General features: G+C 41.3%; 1 protein-coding gene across 1 annotated transcript; it reads left to right on the top strand.

Moving 5' to 3' along the window:
- The first annotated feature begins 205 nt into the window (after positions 1-205).
- Positions 206-17,653, top strand: ZMYND10 (zinc finger MYND-type containing 10). The gene is made up of 12 exons (XM_081850486.1): positions 206-593; positions 1,874-1,982; positions 3,285-3,401; positions 4,990-5,043; positions 5,891-6,043; positions 7,327-7,415; positions 8,107-8,207; positions 9,423-9,595; positions 10,900-11,025; positions 13,449-13,570; positions 15,061-15,186; positions 17,012-17,653. The coding sequence occupies exons 1-12, from the start codon at positions 496-498 to the stop codon at positions 17,121-17,123; spliced, it is 1,380 nt and encodes a 459-aa protein (XP_081706612.1). The 5' UTR covers positions 206-495; the 3' UTR covers positions 17,124-17,653.
- Positions 17,654-18,451: the final 798 nt, after the last annotated feature.

Genomic DNA, 18,451 nt, shown 5'->3' with positions numbered 1-18,451 from the left:
GAGTTGGAAGGGACCCGGTGGTCATCTAGTCCAACCCCCTGCAATGCAGGAACCTCAACTAGATCAATTAAGTGTTTTAAATTTGTTGTTAGCCACCCTGAGCCCGGTTTTCTGAACTGGGAAAGGCGGGGTATAAATAAATTATCATCATCATCATCATCATCCATATAGAAATCTGTTGGGGTCATATCGAATCCCGATTCTGTCTTCTACGGCACTGCATTCCCACGGCATGAGGCTTAGATGCCAGGTCTGTCTTTCTCCTAATCACTCGTGGCCAACTAAGATAGTCTTCCATGAACGCGGCGGTCTTAACGGTGTGTCCGCAAGTGAAAGCGGAGGCCCATTCTGGATCCGCAGCAGGGATATGTCGGTGGGCCGCAGTGCCAAGTCCTTCCACTAGAGGTCGCTGGTGGTGTTGCTACTGCTGCAGCTGCAGCCCGCGCTCGTTTCCATGGGGACCGCGTGGGGCCTGGCGTCTCCCTCGAAGCCACGATGGAGGAGGCGCTTCCCACCGTCCTGCTGCCCGGCGAAACCGAAGCGTTGGTGGAGTCGCTAAGGAACTTCCAGCTGCGGGATATCGGAAACTACGGGTACGAGGAGGAGGCCGAGCAGGAGGGAAGGGGGTGTCCATGGGCGACAGGAAATAGCGCCTCGCTGGGGGAAGGGAGCCTCAGAGTCAAGCAGGGAGGCTGAGCCCCTTTGCGGGGACGAGTGTCTGGATGGCAGGCAGGAATCTCACAGGCAAAGCCACCGCACTTCGCTTCACCTGTAGGATTTCTGCCTGCCCCAGCTGTTTTTAAAAAGGTGAGGATCCCTTATCTCCTGTTATCCTGCCACAGGTGGGGAAACAATGGCACAGGCAGTACCACATTTACGTATAAGCTAAACAAGCTATAGCTTAGGGCCCCACTCTCTTGGGGGCCCCCCCAAAAAATTAAAGGAAAAAAACCACCGGATGTACATTTCCAAAATGTAAGATAAAAAACAAATAAAATAAAACCGACATACAGCAACAGTGTTTTGTGTTGTGTTGGCTTCTGTGATATAAGTCATGGGCCCTGCCTGCTAGCCCTGCTCCCTAAAATATCAGTGGTTTGATCACTTCTTTATTTGGGGTACCCGCATTCTGCATGGACTGATTGCATGGCAACATGTGCAAAAGGCTTCAGATACCTATTAGGTCCATAAATTACCATATAGCATATATTCAACACAAAAAACAGCGACAATTTGTTGTTGACAAAGGATAGCTTTGGACATATAAAGGGCCCCATTACCTTCAGTAGCTTAGGGCCTCATCAAACCGAAATCCGGCCCTGGGCACAGGAGCCACGTGGGCAGCAAGAGATTATTTATCTCTATATTATTGCATTTGCATTTCACCTTTTCTCTCCAAGGAGCTCAAGGTGGCCTACATGGTTATCCCCCACCTCACTTTACTCCTCACAACAACCCTGCAAGGTAGGTTAGGCTGACAGAGAGGGTGAGGTTGCCCAGTGAGCTTCAAGGCTGAGTGGGGATTTGAACCCTCTTCTCCCAACACCGTAACCCCCCTGCCACACTGCCTATGTAGAACTGCCACTGCACCCTGAAGTGCCCTGAATTTGGGATGGGGAGAAGAGCACATGCTATCCCATCAGCTGAAGACTGATGCAAGGGAGTGAAAGGATAAGAGGCAGTTAATTCTTCTCAAGGACACTGGATGCTAACAGCATTTTCAAATTAGGGATGTCATCAGATCAGAGACACTTGTGAAGTATAATCCAGTGCAATAAAATGTGAAAAGAGTGGCTGATAGCCAGAAGAAATTGTTGTTAGCGGTGGTTGCAGAGAAGAAATGGGGACTAACTACTCTCACCCTCTCTCCTAGGTGGATAAGGCAACATGAGCACATTGAGAAGCTTAACATGCAGGCAATACTGAGTGCTTCTGCTGGGCATGAGCAACTCCTTACTGAGCTTCTGGTGAACAATGGCAAGGTATGATGCATTCAACTGTGGACCAATAAGAGAAGCATTGGATTTGACAGAATCTATGTTCCCGTGAACAAAGTTGAACTGTGTTTTATTTGGTACATACATAAGGTTGCTCAAAGAGCTACTCAAGTTTATACACTTATATCCCACATAAAGTAACTACTAGCCCCACCGTGGTCACAACCATAAATGATGATTATTATAGTTTCTCTCCAAATTTACTTGACAGGGTAGAAAAAATTACTTCTTCAGCACTCTTTGTGGCTACATGATGTGGTTATGGTATTAGGAGCTAACTCAAGCTGCATTCAGTGATTTTGACTATGCACTCTAAGGCCACAATCCTAAGTGAGATTTTTAACAAATTAATTATTGAATTTATATTTTGCCCTTGCTCCCAGAAGAACCCAGGGAGGCAAACACATCAACAATTTTAAATGAAAAACATTCTAAACAACTAAAAATTCTTTTTAAAAAACCAATTACAGTTAAACTATCTAAGAGCACTTACAGGTTTAAAATGCTCTAAGAGCTATTACAGTTAAAAGCATTAGTTCATTCAGTGATCTTATGGTTGCCTGGAATCATATTCTTCAGCAAGCAAATGCCTGGGTAAATAGGAATGTTTTCAAATTATTCCTGAAAGTTAATAACAATAGAGAGAGAGAGAGACATCCCCACAAATGGGGAAACCAATAATGACAAGGTCTTGTGCTTTCGAACTGCTAGGTTGGCAGGAGCAGGGACAGAGCAACAGGAGCTCACCCCATCACAGGGGTTTGAAGCACCAATCTTCTGATCAGCAAGCCCTAGGCTCTGTGGTTTAGACCACAGTGCCACCCATGTCCCTTGAGATGGGACTTAGTGCCAGGTAAATATGTTTTCAACAACCTGTGAGGTTGGTTAGGCTGAGAGTGAATGACTGGCCCAAGATCACCGAGTGAGCTTCATGGCTGAGTGGGGATTTGAACTGAGGTCTGCCAGGTCCTGGTCCGACACTAATTCTTATTATTTATTAGATTTATATAGATTTATATATGTCAGGGCAGTTCTAACTGCTACACCACACTGGCTTTCAGTGTTCCATAAGAAAGACTGTGTGCACCTTCTTTCATAGTCACAGCTAATTGTTTTTTGTCTGCTCTGTGAACAGCAGTGTGTAAAGTGAGAGAATTTATTCTGCGTGCAGTAAGCTGTTTGAACATCAGAGAGACATATCACAAGCCCTGAAATTTTTTTGTTTGATTCAGGCCTTACAGACCTCATATCTCACTCATTCCTGATTATTTGTTTTTTCCTGTTTAGATCCCCGTTCTGATTGAGGAATTAATCACTGTGGAAATCTGGAAGCATAAGGTATTCCCTATACTTTGCAGACTGGAGGATTTCAGACCAAAAAGCACATTTCCCATATACTTAGTGGTAAGTTTTAAAAGGGTTTTAGGTAGAATATTTCATAATACTATGCTACTTATACTGCACAATACAGTGGTGCCCCGCAAGACGAATGCCTCGCTAAACGAAAAACCCGCAAGACGAAAGGGTTTTCTGATTTTTTAGCAGCTTCGCAAGACGAATTTCCCTATGGGCTTGCTTCGCAAGACGAAAGCCCATAGGGAAATCTCCGGGGACAGCGGGGAAGCGCAGCGCGCCTTCTCCTCTGTTCCCGGACCTGTCCTGAAGGCTTGCGGTGGGAGGTCCGGGAACAGAGGAGAAGGCACGCAGCGCCTCTCCTCTGTTCCCGGGGCTTGCGGTGGGAGGAGGGTTTTTCCTCCCCACCGCCAACATTCAGAAGGCTGTTCTGAAGGCTGGCGGTGGGAAGAAAAGCCCTTCTCCCCCGCCAGCCTTCAGAAGAGTTCCCCGCAGGGCTCTCCAAGCTGCGGATAGCCTGCTGCCCCTATCCGCAGCTTGGAGAGCCCTGCGGGGAAGTCCTGCAGGGCTCCCCAAGCTGCGAATGTATGCCCCGCGTGAGGGGCGCTCTGCTTCAGAGCGCCCCTCACGCGGGGCAGCAGGCTGCTATCCGCAGCTTGGAGAGCCCTGCGGGGAAGTCCTGCAGGGCTCCCCAAGCTGCAGATGTCTGCCCCGCGTGAGGGGCGCTCTGCTTCAGAGCGTCCCTCGCACCGGGCAGCAGGCTGCTATCAGCAGCCTAGGCAGCCCTGCAGGAACTCTTCTGAAGGCTGGCGGCGGAAGAAGGGCTTTTCTTCCCACCCCCAGCCTTCAGAAGGCTGTTCTGAAGGCTGGCGGTGGGGAGAAAAGTCCTTCTCCCCCCGCCAGCCTTCAGAAGAGGTCCGGGGACAGACTGTCCCCGGACCCGGTCTGAAGGTGGTCTCCCTAGGAACACATTAATTGATTTTCAAAGCATTCCTATGGGAAACCGTGCTTCGCAAGACGAAAAACTCGCAAGAAGAAAAAACTTGTGGAACGAATTAATTTCGTCTTGCGAGGCACCACTGTACCTGTAAGAAAGTATGACACAATGATGCTTCAGCTAGCTAAATTAGTCTGACACATCCCAGAATTATCACTATTAGGAGATTATATGTACTATTCATGTACAATAAATTTTAAGCTAAATTTCTGAGAAAGCTAATTATTTCGTTAAAGCTAGAGCTTCCAAAACATCAAAATAAATTGTCCCTTTCAAGATGGTATCACCTCACTTTAGTACTTATTATCCTGAATACAGAAAATCAGTTTTTATTTCAGTATGTAATACCCTGTTCTGATCACAACAATCCTACAGGCCAAGGTTCAGTGTAATCAACTGCAGTTTCTAAAGATGGTTTCACCACCACCCACCCACCCACCCACCCACCCACATCACACACATTAAATCTTTTAAATCTTAATCTGATATGTGGCAATTGTCCCACAGACTACGTTCTCACATCACTAAGATGACACAAAAGTTGAATTCTATTTCTTACAACATATTCTCTTGTTTTTTGACATTACTAATGTCTCCAGTAAATGGCATTTTGATAATTTATGCTTTATTCTTCCACCTCAGCTACGTCATGAAGCTTCAATTATTAACCTGTTGGAGACAGTGTTTTTTCACAAGGTAGGCAGCAAATTTAGACTGTTACGAGCAAAGATTATGGACAAAAATTTCATCATGATAATTTAGGTCACTGCGGATGAATCATGATAATTCACTAAGTGGAGATTTCTCAGTGTGGTAATATGGTCCAGGGGATAATTGTTGATCTGGGCTTTTTTATTCTTTCTTATTCCTCTACTACAGATTATTTTAGAGTGGAGTAGGGTCACCTAGGGCTTCTGCATGAGCTACAAGTAACAATGTCATTGATTTGCCAATCTCTGTAAGATTTTATGTGACTTCACGTTGCAGGTCTGCTGCTCCCCAGATTGGCAGAAGTAAATTTCCACTGGCCCATCTGGGACCAGACATTACAACCTTTTCCCCTACCAATCTGAAGTGCAGGCAAGTGCCCCTCAGAAACCAAATATTTGCCCCAGACTTTTTACTTCATCCCTGGTCAAGTATCCTATCTTTTCTTACCTGATCTAATGTGGAATATCCCTTTGACTCTCTTCTAGTACATTTCTTTTGCTAAACTGGTTGCAACAGTGTAATTCAGTATTCTCTTGCTTTTCACTAAACAACATTTTAGCTCCCAACAGAATAAACCAGATGGCTTCTTATCCTAGCTATTAGACATGCATGGTCAGGCAAGAAGGTATCTTGGATAAGGAAGAAACTCATTTAATCCAGGTACTGGAAATTAGGCCTAACTCATTGACAGCTATGCTTTTTCAGAGACACACTGTAGAGAATTTATACACTAGAGTGTAACCAAAGCCACTTTTTAAGTGATGAGTTGCCTTCATTTTGGAATATTGTTTCCATTCTTTCTGCAGAATTTAGCATTTCTATTATTGTGCAGGAAATCTGTGAATCAGCAGAGGATACCATTCTGGACTTGATAGATTACAGCCATAGGAAGCTGACCCTATTAGCAGCTCGAAGTGCCTGTGGGAAGATCCCAGTTGAACAGAAGCTTCAGTCAGAGGATCTTGTCAATCCTTCATCAATGCAGGTTGGTAAAAGTTGCAACCTCCCACTTCTAGATGGCCTCTTTGGGTAAAAGAAAAACTTTTTGATGGGATTTTGGTGCAATTCACCTAACCGGCTCCATCAGCGGAAACCCTGTGAAAAGAATTCTACTTGTGCAGTGGGGTTTTCACCCCTCTCCCTTGCATACCTCTTGCCGGGGGGTGGGGTGGGTCAGAGAACCACTAGAACAGCTTGTGCGGGAGGGGGGATCATTCCATGTGTCAAGCTGAAATGCTTGCACAAACTGAATCTTCATCATAAGGCAATGTGGAATTTCACCCTTTAATTCCCAAGATGGAAAATTCATGTGGTGCCTCCACACCATAAAATATTTAATTAAAAAACAGATCATTTGCTACCCTTTGATCTCACAAATGTCCTTTCTGAAGTGCCTGTCTCAGTTTGCATCATGGTAGGACCAGGAGAAAAAATGTCTGCAAAGCTCTGAAACATTCTGTGTTAGTTTCCATAACCACATCTGCTCTCTGCAGTTATTCCCACTACTTTTTTTTTTTTTTTAACTTGCTGTGAGTTAATAGTCTCTCAGACACTAAGTAAAGGAATATGCAATCATCTCCCTGTAAACCCTTCACCTTCTGATTTTGGACACAACTACTTCATAAACTGTTCAGTCCTGGTAAGGCTGTACTCACTGAAGAGTTGTAAGGAAGCAGGACCAGCTTGAGATTATGTAGCATAGGTAATAGCCGCATTTCCAATGCAGTATCAAGAAGCCAGACCAGAGAAGAGGTGCAATTAGATACAGGTTTTTTAGTGCCCTGGACAGATCAGAGAGTGCAGGCAGCTTGTTCCTACAGGCTCCTAGCTCCCAACCCTTATCCCCCTCCCTTTGTGTTTAGCTACCCATCCTAGGCTCCACCTCAAGGGGTAGAAAGCTTTAAAGATGTAGTTTTCTAGCCTCAAACTTAACACTCCAACATTTCTCTCTTGATTCCTGTCTGGTGTATTGCCTGAATGGGGGAGCAGGTACTATGGAGCAGTATTTCAGAAAGATTGGGGCCAGGGAATGTTATCTTTGGGAATTATGATGCAGGGAGCTAAGGTTCGCTGCTGGGGCCTGGGTCCAGCACCTCTGCAACTTCACCTCTGGCCCAGGTACTGCTTGAGATGGTGCCATGACTAAGTGTCATTTGTTGAATATGGAGAGACCTTAAAAAGGTTCAGATTTCCCCACCAGCACCTGGCAGCATCACTTATAGTGTTTGAGCCTTAGATATAGCTTTGTGTGAATTTTGCTGCTTCCAGGAACTAAAGAAACAAGCTGAGGAGATGGAGTTTGAGATCTCACTGAAAACGCTTTCTGTGTTCCGTTTCATTACCGGTCTACTAGAGAGGTATGTTCAGTTTTCATGGAAGAACTGAGGTAAACGCCTGGGAGAAGGAGTAAAGCATTTTCTATATTCCCATGTCTGCTAGTTTCAATTTTGGAAGGTTCATTTATGGGTTAGTTCAGGAGTGCCACCTTGGCCCCATGGGTGGCCTGGGGCTGTGCGTGCCATGCAGTGTGCATTGCCCTCGCATCAAATTTTGTGGGTGCCCAGTCCCTTCATGGGGAATTTTGTGGGTGCTCGGGCATCCAGGGCCCCAGGGAGTTGGTACCTATGGGTTAGTTCATAACTTGTAATATAATGAGAAGCTGAATTTTGATTTAAGTTGCATATTGACTTAAATTGCTATGAATACAACCATTGAAGTCTTGATGACATCCTTACCTGAATAGGAGTAAACATTTATATATGTTCATTGTGTAGTGCTGTTAATCACTTACTGTATTACTCACTGAAGTGTTGGAGTATATTAGTTTTGCTATAAGTATGGTGATAGGATTTTAGCACTGCTTGCTGGTGTGTATTCTTCACTGCTGATGATTCACTGTAAAAATCCTAGCATGATTACCAACTGAGGTCTTAATTTTTGTCACTTAAATTTTTCATATTAATTTTAGTTTTGTGAACCTTGACGAAACCACTTAGCTGCTCGATTGCATAAAACTGGCATCTTCAATATAGCCTTATGTTTTGTCAGTTTGCCAGTGAGTGCTGCGACAAGAATTCTGAATACCCACAACTTTCCATGTCTCTTAGTAGAGTTGGTAGAGCATTCTCCATGGAGCTGCCGTGAAGAAGGTGTGTATTATGGGCTAGGGATTGTTCCTATCAAAAAAGAATCACATGACCTTGTTCCTTTTGATAATATCTTCTGTAGGCTTGGGTATTAAGGGTTCCTCTTGGTTGGGTCCTCTGTTGTTTGTAAATTGAGACTGGAACATCAGGATAGACTAACACTCTTCTCCATAAAACTCAGGGTTCCCCCTTTTATAGCTCTTCTGCCCAGTAAATGTATTTGTAGCTTATCATCCATTACTTCTGATGGCTATGTCTTCAACTAATTTTTGCATGATTCATCATTTTATGTAATTAATATACGTTACAGGCTGCACCTCAACCCATGCTCTGTAACCAGTTGTGGAAATTCAAAATTATCCTTACCATAGCCCCTCTGTTTTAGTTTCTTTGTTTGTTTCCTTTTTATTTGAGCCTAGCTATTTCTTGTTGTCCCTTTCTGTTCCTGTACTGCTTTTTCTACCTCTAAAGATAAGTAGAACTGTGAAGAACAAATGTGACAGTTCACTGAACAAGCTAGGGTGCCTACTCACCCTTGTGTATCTATGAGCAGGCACCTCAGTCTGTCATTCCAAGAAGCAGAAAATCTTCTGAATATTCAGCTAACCAGGCAGTAGACCACAGTCATGATAGAAGGAAGCATGTATGTACAAGAGATGTATAAGGATACCACTAGGGTACTGATTTAGAAGAAATCTCATGGTGTAGCTGTAGCAGCAAAACCAGATTCCTTCATCTGCCCCAGCTGCAACAAAACATGTCTCTCCTGCGTTGGTCTCTGCAGCCATGGCAGGCTCTGTAAATCTCCAACAGATTGACTTTACTCTTGAAGGCTCACTCTTCCATTGTCTCCTGAGACAGACAGATGCAAACCATAGTTAAGGAAAAATAATTCTGTAGCTTCAGTTCTACAAAAAGAACCCTAATAGAGAGGCTTCTTGCTGTCCTAATAGGGTTCCAGGGCCAGAAAAACAGCCTGCTCGTTATGCCTCTGAAGGACTAAATGAAGGGATAAAGAAACAAACTGGACATAAGGAAGTGTGCAAATTATACACTCCTCCCGCCCCCAAAGTTTCAGTCACATTTGCATAAGCAGCTTTTCATCCATCTTGGCCTGGAGATTTTTGCCTACTAGATCTATATTTATCATATTTAAATGTTACTTGTGATTTAAAAAATGTCCTTTTCTTTATTATCACTATTTATCATTTTCCCCAGGGAAGCTGAAAAAGTATGAGAATGGTGCATGGTATGAGGTGCCCTATGAAGACCATGTGAAGATGACTAAGTTGGATGGGCAAGTCTGGATTGCTCTCTATAACCTGCTCCTTAGCTCAGAATGTCAGCGCAAGTACAACTTCAATAATTTTAACAAAGGCCAGCTCCTGAAGGTACAGGACTACAGAGGACACAGACTGCAAGTGCATGATTCTCATAATGTTTAGTCTGGCATATTTAGATATACTATTCTAGCTTTAAACAATGTAGCAGGAACCAGGATTAAAAATTATTGATTTTTCATCAGCTAATCCATCACAACTGGGAGTAAAGTAGGGCCTATAGGCCTTAATTGAGCTAACTGGCAAATTAATATTAGTTAATTTTAAATTAATTAGTCAACAGAGGACAAATTTTATCTGTGGGATATTTATTTTGGGAGTGGGATGTTTTTGTTCTGAAGGAAACATTGAAAAGCCCTTTTCTTCTAACAGTATGTGGTAGCTTTTGTTTGGTAAATTTAAATGCCTTTATTATCTAAAAATATTGAGAATTTGGTGACACACAAATTTTGTTACAACACTGCCTTTTGCATGTGTTGGGGGGGGGATATTGCTTTGTTTTTGTTTTATTATGTATTTTGTGTTATCATTTTGGTTTTATTGTGAACAGCCCTGTGATCTTTGGATGAAGGGTGGTATACAAATTTTGTTGTTGTTGTTGTTGTTGTTGTTGTTGTTGTTGTTCCATCACATCCCATCTGCTGCAACAGAGGATGCAGGGCCACTCCATCCATGCAGCTGAGAGACCAGCAACTTTTGATGCCTTCTTTCCTTGAACATTTCCACCCTGGCTGATCATTACAAAAACTTGTAACTTAGTTTGTTTCATCCTCCCACATATTTTCCTTCTTTTTGGTGATCTGTAAGTCACTTTCAGAGCCTTTTTAGGCAAAGAGTGGGTTTTAAAAAATCAATTGAAGAGTAAGAAGATAAATTTGCTTAGGACACTGGTACTGCATTCTGTATAGAAATTATATTGGTATGGACTTTTAAAGCCCTAAACGGCCTCAGTCTTGTATACCTGAAGGAGTGTCTCCACCCCCATCCTTCAGCCTAGACACTGAAATCTAGCTCCAAGGGCCTTCTGGTGGTTCCCTCGCATCTGCTTAATATGGGAGCTGGAGGGCTACTTGTTTATATGTTTCTCTGCAGTAATTATAATAGTTGCAACCGATGGCCTCCTTGCTGTTCCAAGTGTAGCAAATTTCTGCCTCCTTGTATTGTTGCTTCCAGTTTTTTGTTGAGCAGTAGAGATTGGGTAATTTGAAATGCATTGTTTTACTTAACCAACTCTGAGATCTGAGACAGATCTGAGAGAGAAAGTACAGAGGTGTCAGTTGTTCATGCAGATCCTTTTAGTCAGCATATGGCTTATTCTTAACATTTTTAAAAATCTTGTGATCATCTCTGTTTAGCTCCGTGCCTTCCTGACCGATGTCCTCATCGACCAATTCCCCAATCTTCTCGAGCTGCAAAGATTCCTGAGCCATCTTGCTGTGACAGACCCTGCTCCACCCAAGAAGGACCTCATACTAGAGCAGGTATATCCAAAACCATCTTCTTTTAGCCAACTTTTTTATTCTTGCACTTCAATTTTCCTTATCATTGGATTTTTGAAGGCATTTGCAGCTTTGATATTTCAGATTTATGCCCACAGCATATCTGAATGGAAAATATGCCACAATACTTGTAAATCATCGTGTATCTGTGGCAAGGAAGGTGTGGAAAACATTGTTCAATATGTGCTCTGTTGCTCTCTTCATAATTCTCCCAGAGATAGATTTATTAAAGGAATTATTCAGAGAGTTTCCTTTTTGAATAATAAGAAAAACTGTTATTTGTTGATGGATGGGGATAAATATACAACATATAAGGTTTCTGTGTTTGCCTTAGCAACCTACTTCTATACTGTTTGTATTTTCCTATTTTCGTGTTGATGGTTTCCAACAAATAAGTTTGACTGTAGAGTTTACCAATTCCAAAGTTTGTTACAGGTTGATTAGGTGAAATATACCAGTTCAGTAAAATACAGGTTAAGCCCCAAGCATGGTCATATGGAACTCCTATGCTGAAAGGAGAAATGCAAGAAAAACTATACTACTTAACTTTGTTTTATGTTAGCTGCATACAGTTCAGACAAGGTTTGCTGCACACAGGAGAACCCATCTATATACACAGCAGCAAAATTAAAAGTCATGTTTAGAGAACTCTGGAATTAGATGATTTGGCATTAGAGCTTATTCTAAGGATAACTTAAGAGCAATCAAATATCAAAGGCAGATATGAATTTAGGAACAGGATTGTTTTAACATCCTCAGAATTACAGCATTTGAGCATAGAAAGCAAGGATATTGATAGTCAGCAGGTAACATTATTCTAAATAGGCAAACACGTGGGAAAGTAATCTAGGAGAAAGCCACAGAAAAAGAGAGCATGAAAGCATGTGAAGTTACTCCTCAAGAATATAAAGGTGTGCAATGGATCCCAGAAAAGCTGAATCCAGTGTGCTTGTGTCTAAATTTTTAATTATTGAGCAGTTCTAGTCTACTGATTCTCAGGAACTTAGGAAGCTACCTTATACTTAGTCACACCATTGGCCCATTTAGCTCAGTGCTGTCTACACTGATAGGCAGCAGCTCTCCAGAGTTTCAGGCAGAAAAGCTTTTCCAGCCCTATCCTGGAGATGCTGGGAGTTGAGCCTGTGACCTTCTGCATGCAAAGCAAATGCTCTACCAATGAGCTACAGCCCTGCCCTTCTCTTAGTTTATATTGGTACCAGTAACTGAGAACTGGCATTCTGAGAGACTTTTGGTGGTGGCAGGGGTGGGGGAAATGGGACTGCAGCTATGCTGTACACACCCTGGCAAGGCAAACTTCCCAGTGAGCCATGAACTCACCCACTGTCTTTATGCCAAGCAATGATGAAGAGGCTTTTTTCCATCTCCGTCTCTCCACAGAGCAGTCTTTGACTCTCAGTCCCTGCACTGCTATTTTTACTCGATAGGGGCATCAACACTTTTGAGACATCAGCTTTTCCTGTAGAGCTGAACTTCATCACACTTGCCCTTTGCCAGATTTTTCTCTCATATTTGAAAGCCCACGCCTGGGTGTTTCTTTTCAGGGAACTGACAGATTACAGAAAGTTCTATTTTAAGTAAGCTTTTAGCCATGTGGCAGATTTTTTGAAAACTACCAGTTCCACATTCTATGCTCATGCCTCAATATCCACCTTCAACTTATAGTATTTGGGGCCTCCTACTGAAACCTGGAGCGTTCTGGTATTGTATTTTCTGAAGACCTGAACACTACAAATTATATTATAAATATGTAATCATCAGTGGGACAGACAGGGTTCACTCCCCTCCAAAATAATAACAACATCAGATACACACACAGAGTGTTTAATAGCTAAATGGAATAAGTCTGTTTTTTCCATCAATGCTTCTTTTCTAAGCAAGACTTCCCTCATTTCTAGTTCATGTAACCAACATGCAGGAAATTGATAGCTAGTTGTGCCCTAGCAGTAAAGCGGATTCTAGCATGGGGAAGCAAGGATTTGGGAGATAATCAAACAGAAAGTTTTTTTTATATTAAAAAAAGTAGGTAGACAAGCAGGCCAGGAATTGCTCATGCTGTTAAGCTTAATTCAAATTTGTCTAGAAAAAAGAGGCTGCAATTTATTTAAAAAATTATACTGAAATTTCTTCTATTTGGCTTTTGTCCACTGTTACATAAAACTGTTCAATATTCCTTCAGATGTCTCCCCATTCAACTCTATTGTTATACTTTCCCTTTAATCAGTTAAACCTAGACGGAAATCCTGCTTTATATATATATATATATATATATAGATGCTTATCGCTTCCAAATGTGCTTGTGCTCTACTGAGCTTCAGGAATTATTAATGCTCTCAAATCCCTTACTTTAGATGGATGCACCTTTCTTTCTTTCGCTGTCCTAACAGGTTCCTGTAATATGGGAAAACATTGTCAGTAAGAACTCTGGGAAATGGCAAGCAATTGCCAAGCACCAGGTAAACAACATGTTTAGCCCTTCAGAGGAGGAACTGAGAAGCCAGGCTTGCAGGTAAAATTATATTATGTTCAGATTCATACTATATCAGAGTTTATGTTATGGCGAGTCTTTGTTTTAGCCAGCTGGATGCACAGAATCTGAAAGCTCACATGCTGAATAACAAACATTCAGCTTTCCCAATTCAACTAGGTTTAGGAACCCCCGGATGAAATTTGACTTCCTATAGTAAAATTAGAAGGTATTTCGCGTGTGAAATGTGAAGTTATATTCATGTAACATAATGTCATGAAGAAAGAGTCCTTTAGACTGAGTGTTCGGTTTGGAGTTGTTCAGAACTTAAAGGTAAAAGGCCCCTGGACACTTAAGTCCAGTCAAAGGCAACTATGGGGTGCGGCACTCATCTCGCTTTCAGGCCAAAGGAGCCAGAGTTTGTCCACAGACAGCTTTCCGTGTTATGCGGCCAGCATGCCTAAACAGCTTCTGGGACAATGGAACACCATGACGGAAGCCAGAGCACACAGAAATGCCACTTACCTTCCTGCCACAGCGGTACCTCTTTATCTACTTGCACTGGTATGTTTTCGAACTGCTAGGTTGGCAGAAGCTAGGACAAAGCAACGGAAGCTCACCCGTCGCTGTGCTGATTCGAACAGCTGACCTTCTGATCGGCAAGCCCAAGAGGCTCAGTGGTTTAGACCACAGTGCCACCCGTGTCCCTGTTCAGAACTTACATCCACCTAGGTACTTACATCCACCAAAGGCCTGGGTATTCAGGCCTTTGGAGTTGCCAAGCAGGAATTTAAGATGTGCATCATCCAAGGAAACCAAAGCAAAACAGCTGGAGTTCAAACCTATAAGAGCCTCTTGTTAAGAGCCCCTCAGATCATGTGAAACACAGATTCTGAGTCAGATTTGGGTGTTTGCCAAAGGGATTTGGCTCCCTGCCACATACTCACCTTACAGGACCCAGACACCACATCTAAGTACTGTTGCTCTAGGACTGTGTTATAGTTATATTTTATATTGCCTTTTTCAATTAGCAGTGTCCAAAGCACAAGAAAGCTTAGAATTAGGAAATGGGTCCACAAGTATGATCCATCAAAACTTTCCTAAATTTATTTCATTTCATTTCTGAACGTGTTTAAGTATTTCTAATTATCTCTAACTTGCTAGTGTCTGAATTCTAGTTCTGTTCTCCAGGTGTAAGGAAGTCTTTGGGAAAAGGCTTTTCCATTATGTGGTGATGTCATTGTGTGTCCAGCCTGCAGTTGTATGAAGTGTTTATAACACTGTTTTAAATCAAGATTGTGAATCCATTTATTTATTTATTTATTTATTTATTTATTTATGTTCTCATATTGCACTAAATTCAACTAGCTGTCAGCTACCTTACAATACCACTTGACATTCCGCTGAATGTGATATCAGTCTTGAATGTAAAGGCTCTATCCTGTAGCACATGACGAAGACTAAAGTAACTGTTGGAATTATCTGCTGTTGCTTGAAGGACTTTCTGAAGCCTGCTTTCTGTCTTAAATCAGATGGGCAAAAACATACAACCTGGATGTGATGGAAGCCCTGATCCCAGAGAAACCCAAGTGTGGGATGTGTGGCTTCGAGGCAGCAAAACGCTGCTCTCGTTGCCGGAATGAATGGTATTGCAAAAGGTAAGTACACCTGACATAAGACAGTTGCTGTGCTATACTGAGCCCTTTTTTGGGTAGCTCATATGTAGTCAAAAGCTTCAGAGATACCCCTCAGAGCAAAAGCCATTCATTTTAAAGCCGGTGTTTTGAATACTATAGGACACCTTACTGGCTTTTACCTAGACTACAATCTTGCTTTTCTGGCTCATTTGTTGTGAAATCTCGTAGTATTTACTAACATTACTGCAATCTGAGCTCTGCAACTTAGTGATTATACTGTTCCATATGAGTCTTTTCATCTTCCTTTGTAAGCATTTTCTTATGCAAAAAATACACAGTATTAATCAATCTTTAAATCATAGTTCCAAAATTAAATAAACTTTTTTCTTATAGCCTTGATTAATCTTATTAATAGGAACACTGACTATCTCAAACAATCTTTCTTTAGCAGACATTTGCTATTCTGAGGTATTTTACTACTCCTACTGAGTCCACAGTGCAGACTCTTAAACTTCCATTAGAGGAATATCCCTCCATTGCAGTTCTGTTTTCCTCACAGAAATATATGAAATTATATGAAATATATTTCAGATCCATGCTTCGACGTTCCTCATTTTATATCCACTCTCTCTTATCTAATAGACCTTTAACAATAAGACAGTCATTAGATTAGGCATATCCTAAATGACATGAGCTAACCATTCCTCACATCTTATAGGGCTGATCAAACCTCTTGCAATATACCATAGCAACTCTCATGTGTATCATTCATGCCCATTATAAAGAGGAGTTGTGCAGACTGAGGCTGCCCTTTGCTTTCTTAACTGAGTCAGAAGATATGTTTTTCTCGATGTCATATTTCAAGGTTACCTCTCATTGCTCTGACACTTAATTTCCAAACAAGGGTTAGTGGAAAACACAGCTCAGATGGAGGAAATTATTCTGTATGAATCTGCATTGGATTTCCCCCAGCCAGTTTTGTCCATAAAGCAAAATAGGGGAAGAATTATTAGTAATATTAAAACTTGAAATTTATATAGTGCTTTTTCCTAAGAACCCAAAGCACTTTTCATGATATTATCTAAGTTGTTTTTCCCAACAACCTTGTAAGCTATGGACAGTATTATTATTTACATATTGCATATGAAGATGAGAAGCTGAGCAATAGTAGCTTGTTTAAGGCTACCCAGAGAGTTTAAAGCTGATGAGAGATTTGAATCCAGGACTAATAAACTCATCATAGTCTGTATTTTTAGCCACAATGCTATACTTTCTTTAAAAATATAGAAAGCAAAAATACACATTGTGCTGGCTACAGAAGGATATATAAGGGATAATAGAATTCCTGTTTATCCATATGTGGGTAAGAAAGCACAAATCAGTGTCCCACTCTCAAATATGTGGATAAAAATCACAAATTGGTGCCCCACTCCAAAGTGAACTTGTTTTACAGTATATAGTTTATACAACACCAATTCCAGTTTCCGCATCCAAATCACTGTTTAAAAATAGATTTTTAATCACTGCGTGATATAAACACTCGAGGCAAAATACTGTTTTAAGACATATACAGTACAACTTTTCTCAAGTTCATACTGGTATACCCATACAAACAAATTTAAAATAACAAAACACAATAATGAACATTTCAGTTTACTAAAATTCCACAAAGGAGATCATAGAAATCAAGAGGCAGTACCTCAAGTAGAATGGCAATCTGCTAAAGGTATCAGGGAGGCTTCAATCTTGCAGTTAACAAATTGATATATCCATATTCCATTCTGACTCCTGAGCTACCTATTATTTTTTTCTAAAATCCTTTCTTTTTTCACTCTCCCCTTTGCAGAGAGTGCCAGGTACAGCACTGGCAGAAGCACAAGAAAGCTTGCAACTTGATGGCTGATACCTTGAAGAAAATACAGGAAGATGTACAAGTGCAGACAACTCCTTCCAAGTAATTCTGATGGGTAGAGGAGTTTGCTCCAATTCCTCCTTTGACAAATAGGCTAAATTTTAGAATTTGAGATTAGAAAATACCCTCCTATTAACAGCATACACAGGAAGCCGCTTAATGTCAGATTTAACAAACTTTCAAACAAATACAGCCTAGGCTAGAGGAACAAAATTCTCATACACTAGAAGAGATTGCACAAGAAAACACTGAGCCCACTGAGTCTCTATTGGTTTAGGTTCTCTCCCCTATGCCAATTTAATCTTAAAATACCACGGCTGCTTGTCTCCTGGACTGTGAATGTGATGCATGCATATTGGACTGTTCCTGTACTAGTGACAGAGAGCTAGAATGACTCCCTAGGAATTTGGAAGGGCTGAATTTTAGTTGTGCTAGAATTGCTTCTTTACTTTGTCATTTAGAATTTTTAAGTCTATGGAATCGTTTTGCATACTGGCTTAGATGAAGAGCCTGCCCAGTCCCATGGCACTGAAATTCACCAGATTCCCTGCTACAGTTAACAGCAGAAATGATGAAGCTGACTCACAATTGTTTTCTTTCCATGAACCGATGCAGACACTGATACCTATATACCTGATTTGAGAATGAAAACCTAAGCCTATTTTTTTAAGCCTTTATGGAAAATCATCATTAAACCCAGAAGGCACTCATCTTTTCTGGATTGTTTTTCATATGCCATTCTATAATGTTGGACACTCTCCTTATCTGACTTCCCTATGCTGCTTTTCAGAGAGAAGTAAAACAATCTAAAGAGCATGAAATATCTTGTTCAAATTCAACCCATTTTTCAGCACTGTGGAGTGTATAGACACATTCACACACAGAGAGCATTCTTACAATTTACAAAGTTCCTATTAGATCTCAGTAATTTAAATTTACTTTAGAAATTATAGCTATATCCTGAATACTTGAATCTCAGCCCAGAGACAGTTTATTCTACATCTTGTTCAAAACAACTAAATTTAATTGTTTTGCAAAATATACATTACATACAAATTGTAGCTCAAGGGCTGTTTTTGGATAAAAGCTGCTTCTGAAGGGGGTAATGAGAAGCAACAGATCAGAATGGGTGCTTGACTATATTACCCTGTTCAAAATTCCTGCCCCCACTTGTAGCTTTCACCTCATGGGGTAGTGTTTGTAAAGACTAAGTTATACACATTTATATATAACATGTTGTTTGATCCCAATTTATGTCAATTACTTTAATAGCTGCACTCTATATGGACCAGGATCCCAGCATTTAGAAATATTTTGAAATCTCAAAATAGCATATGTGTCTTTTGTACTATGGGACAAAAAGAATGGAGAGGG

Source organism: Podarcis erhardii (assembly GCF_964252035.2).
Source record: "Podarcis erhardii genome assembly, chromosome: 2".
Taxonomy (NCBI): domain Eukaryota; kingdom Metazoa; phylum Chordata; class Lepidosauria; order Squamata; family Lacertidae; genus Podarcis; species Podarcis erhardii.
The sequence above is the reverse complement of the archived record's forward strand: the minus strand, read 5'-3'. Positions and strand labels throughout refer to the sequence as shown.

Excerpts from the sequence above, each read along its gene's own strand:
- ZMYND10 (XM_081850486.1), top strand. The coding sequence starts at position 496 with ATGGAGGAGGCGCTTCCCACCGTCCTGCTGCCCGGCGAAACCGAAGCG. Across the intron at positions 1,983-3,284 it reads TTCTGGTGAACAATGGCAAG|ATCCCCGTTCTGATTGAGGA; the intron begins GTATGATGCATT and ends TTTCCTGTTTAG. Across the intron at positions 5,044-5,890 it reads AGACAGTGTTTTTTCACAAG|GAAATCTGTGAATCAGCAGA; the intron begins GTAGGCAGCAAA and ends ATTATTGTGCAG.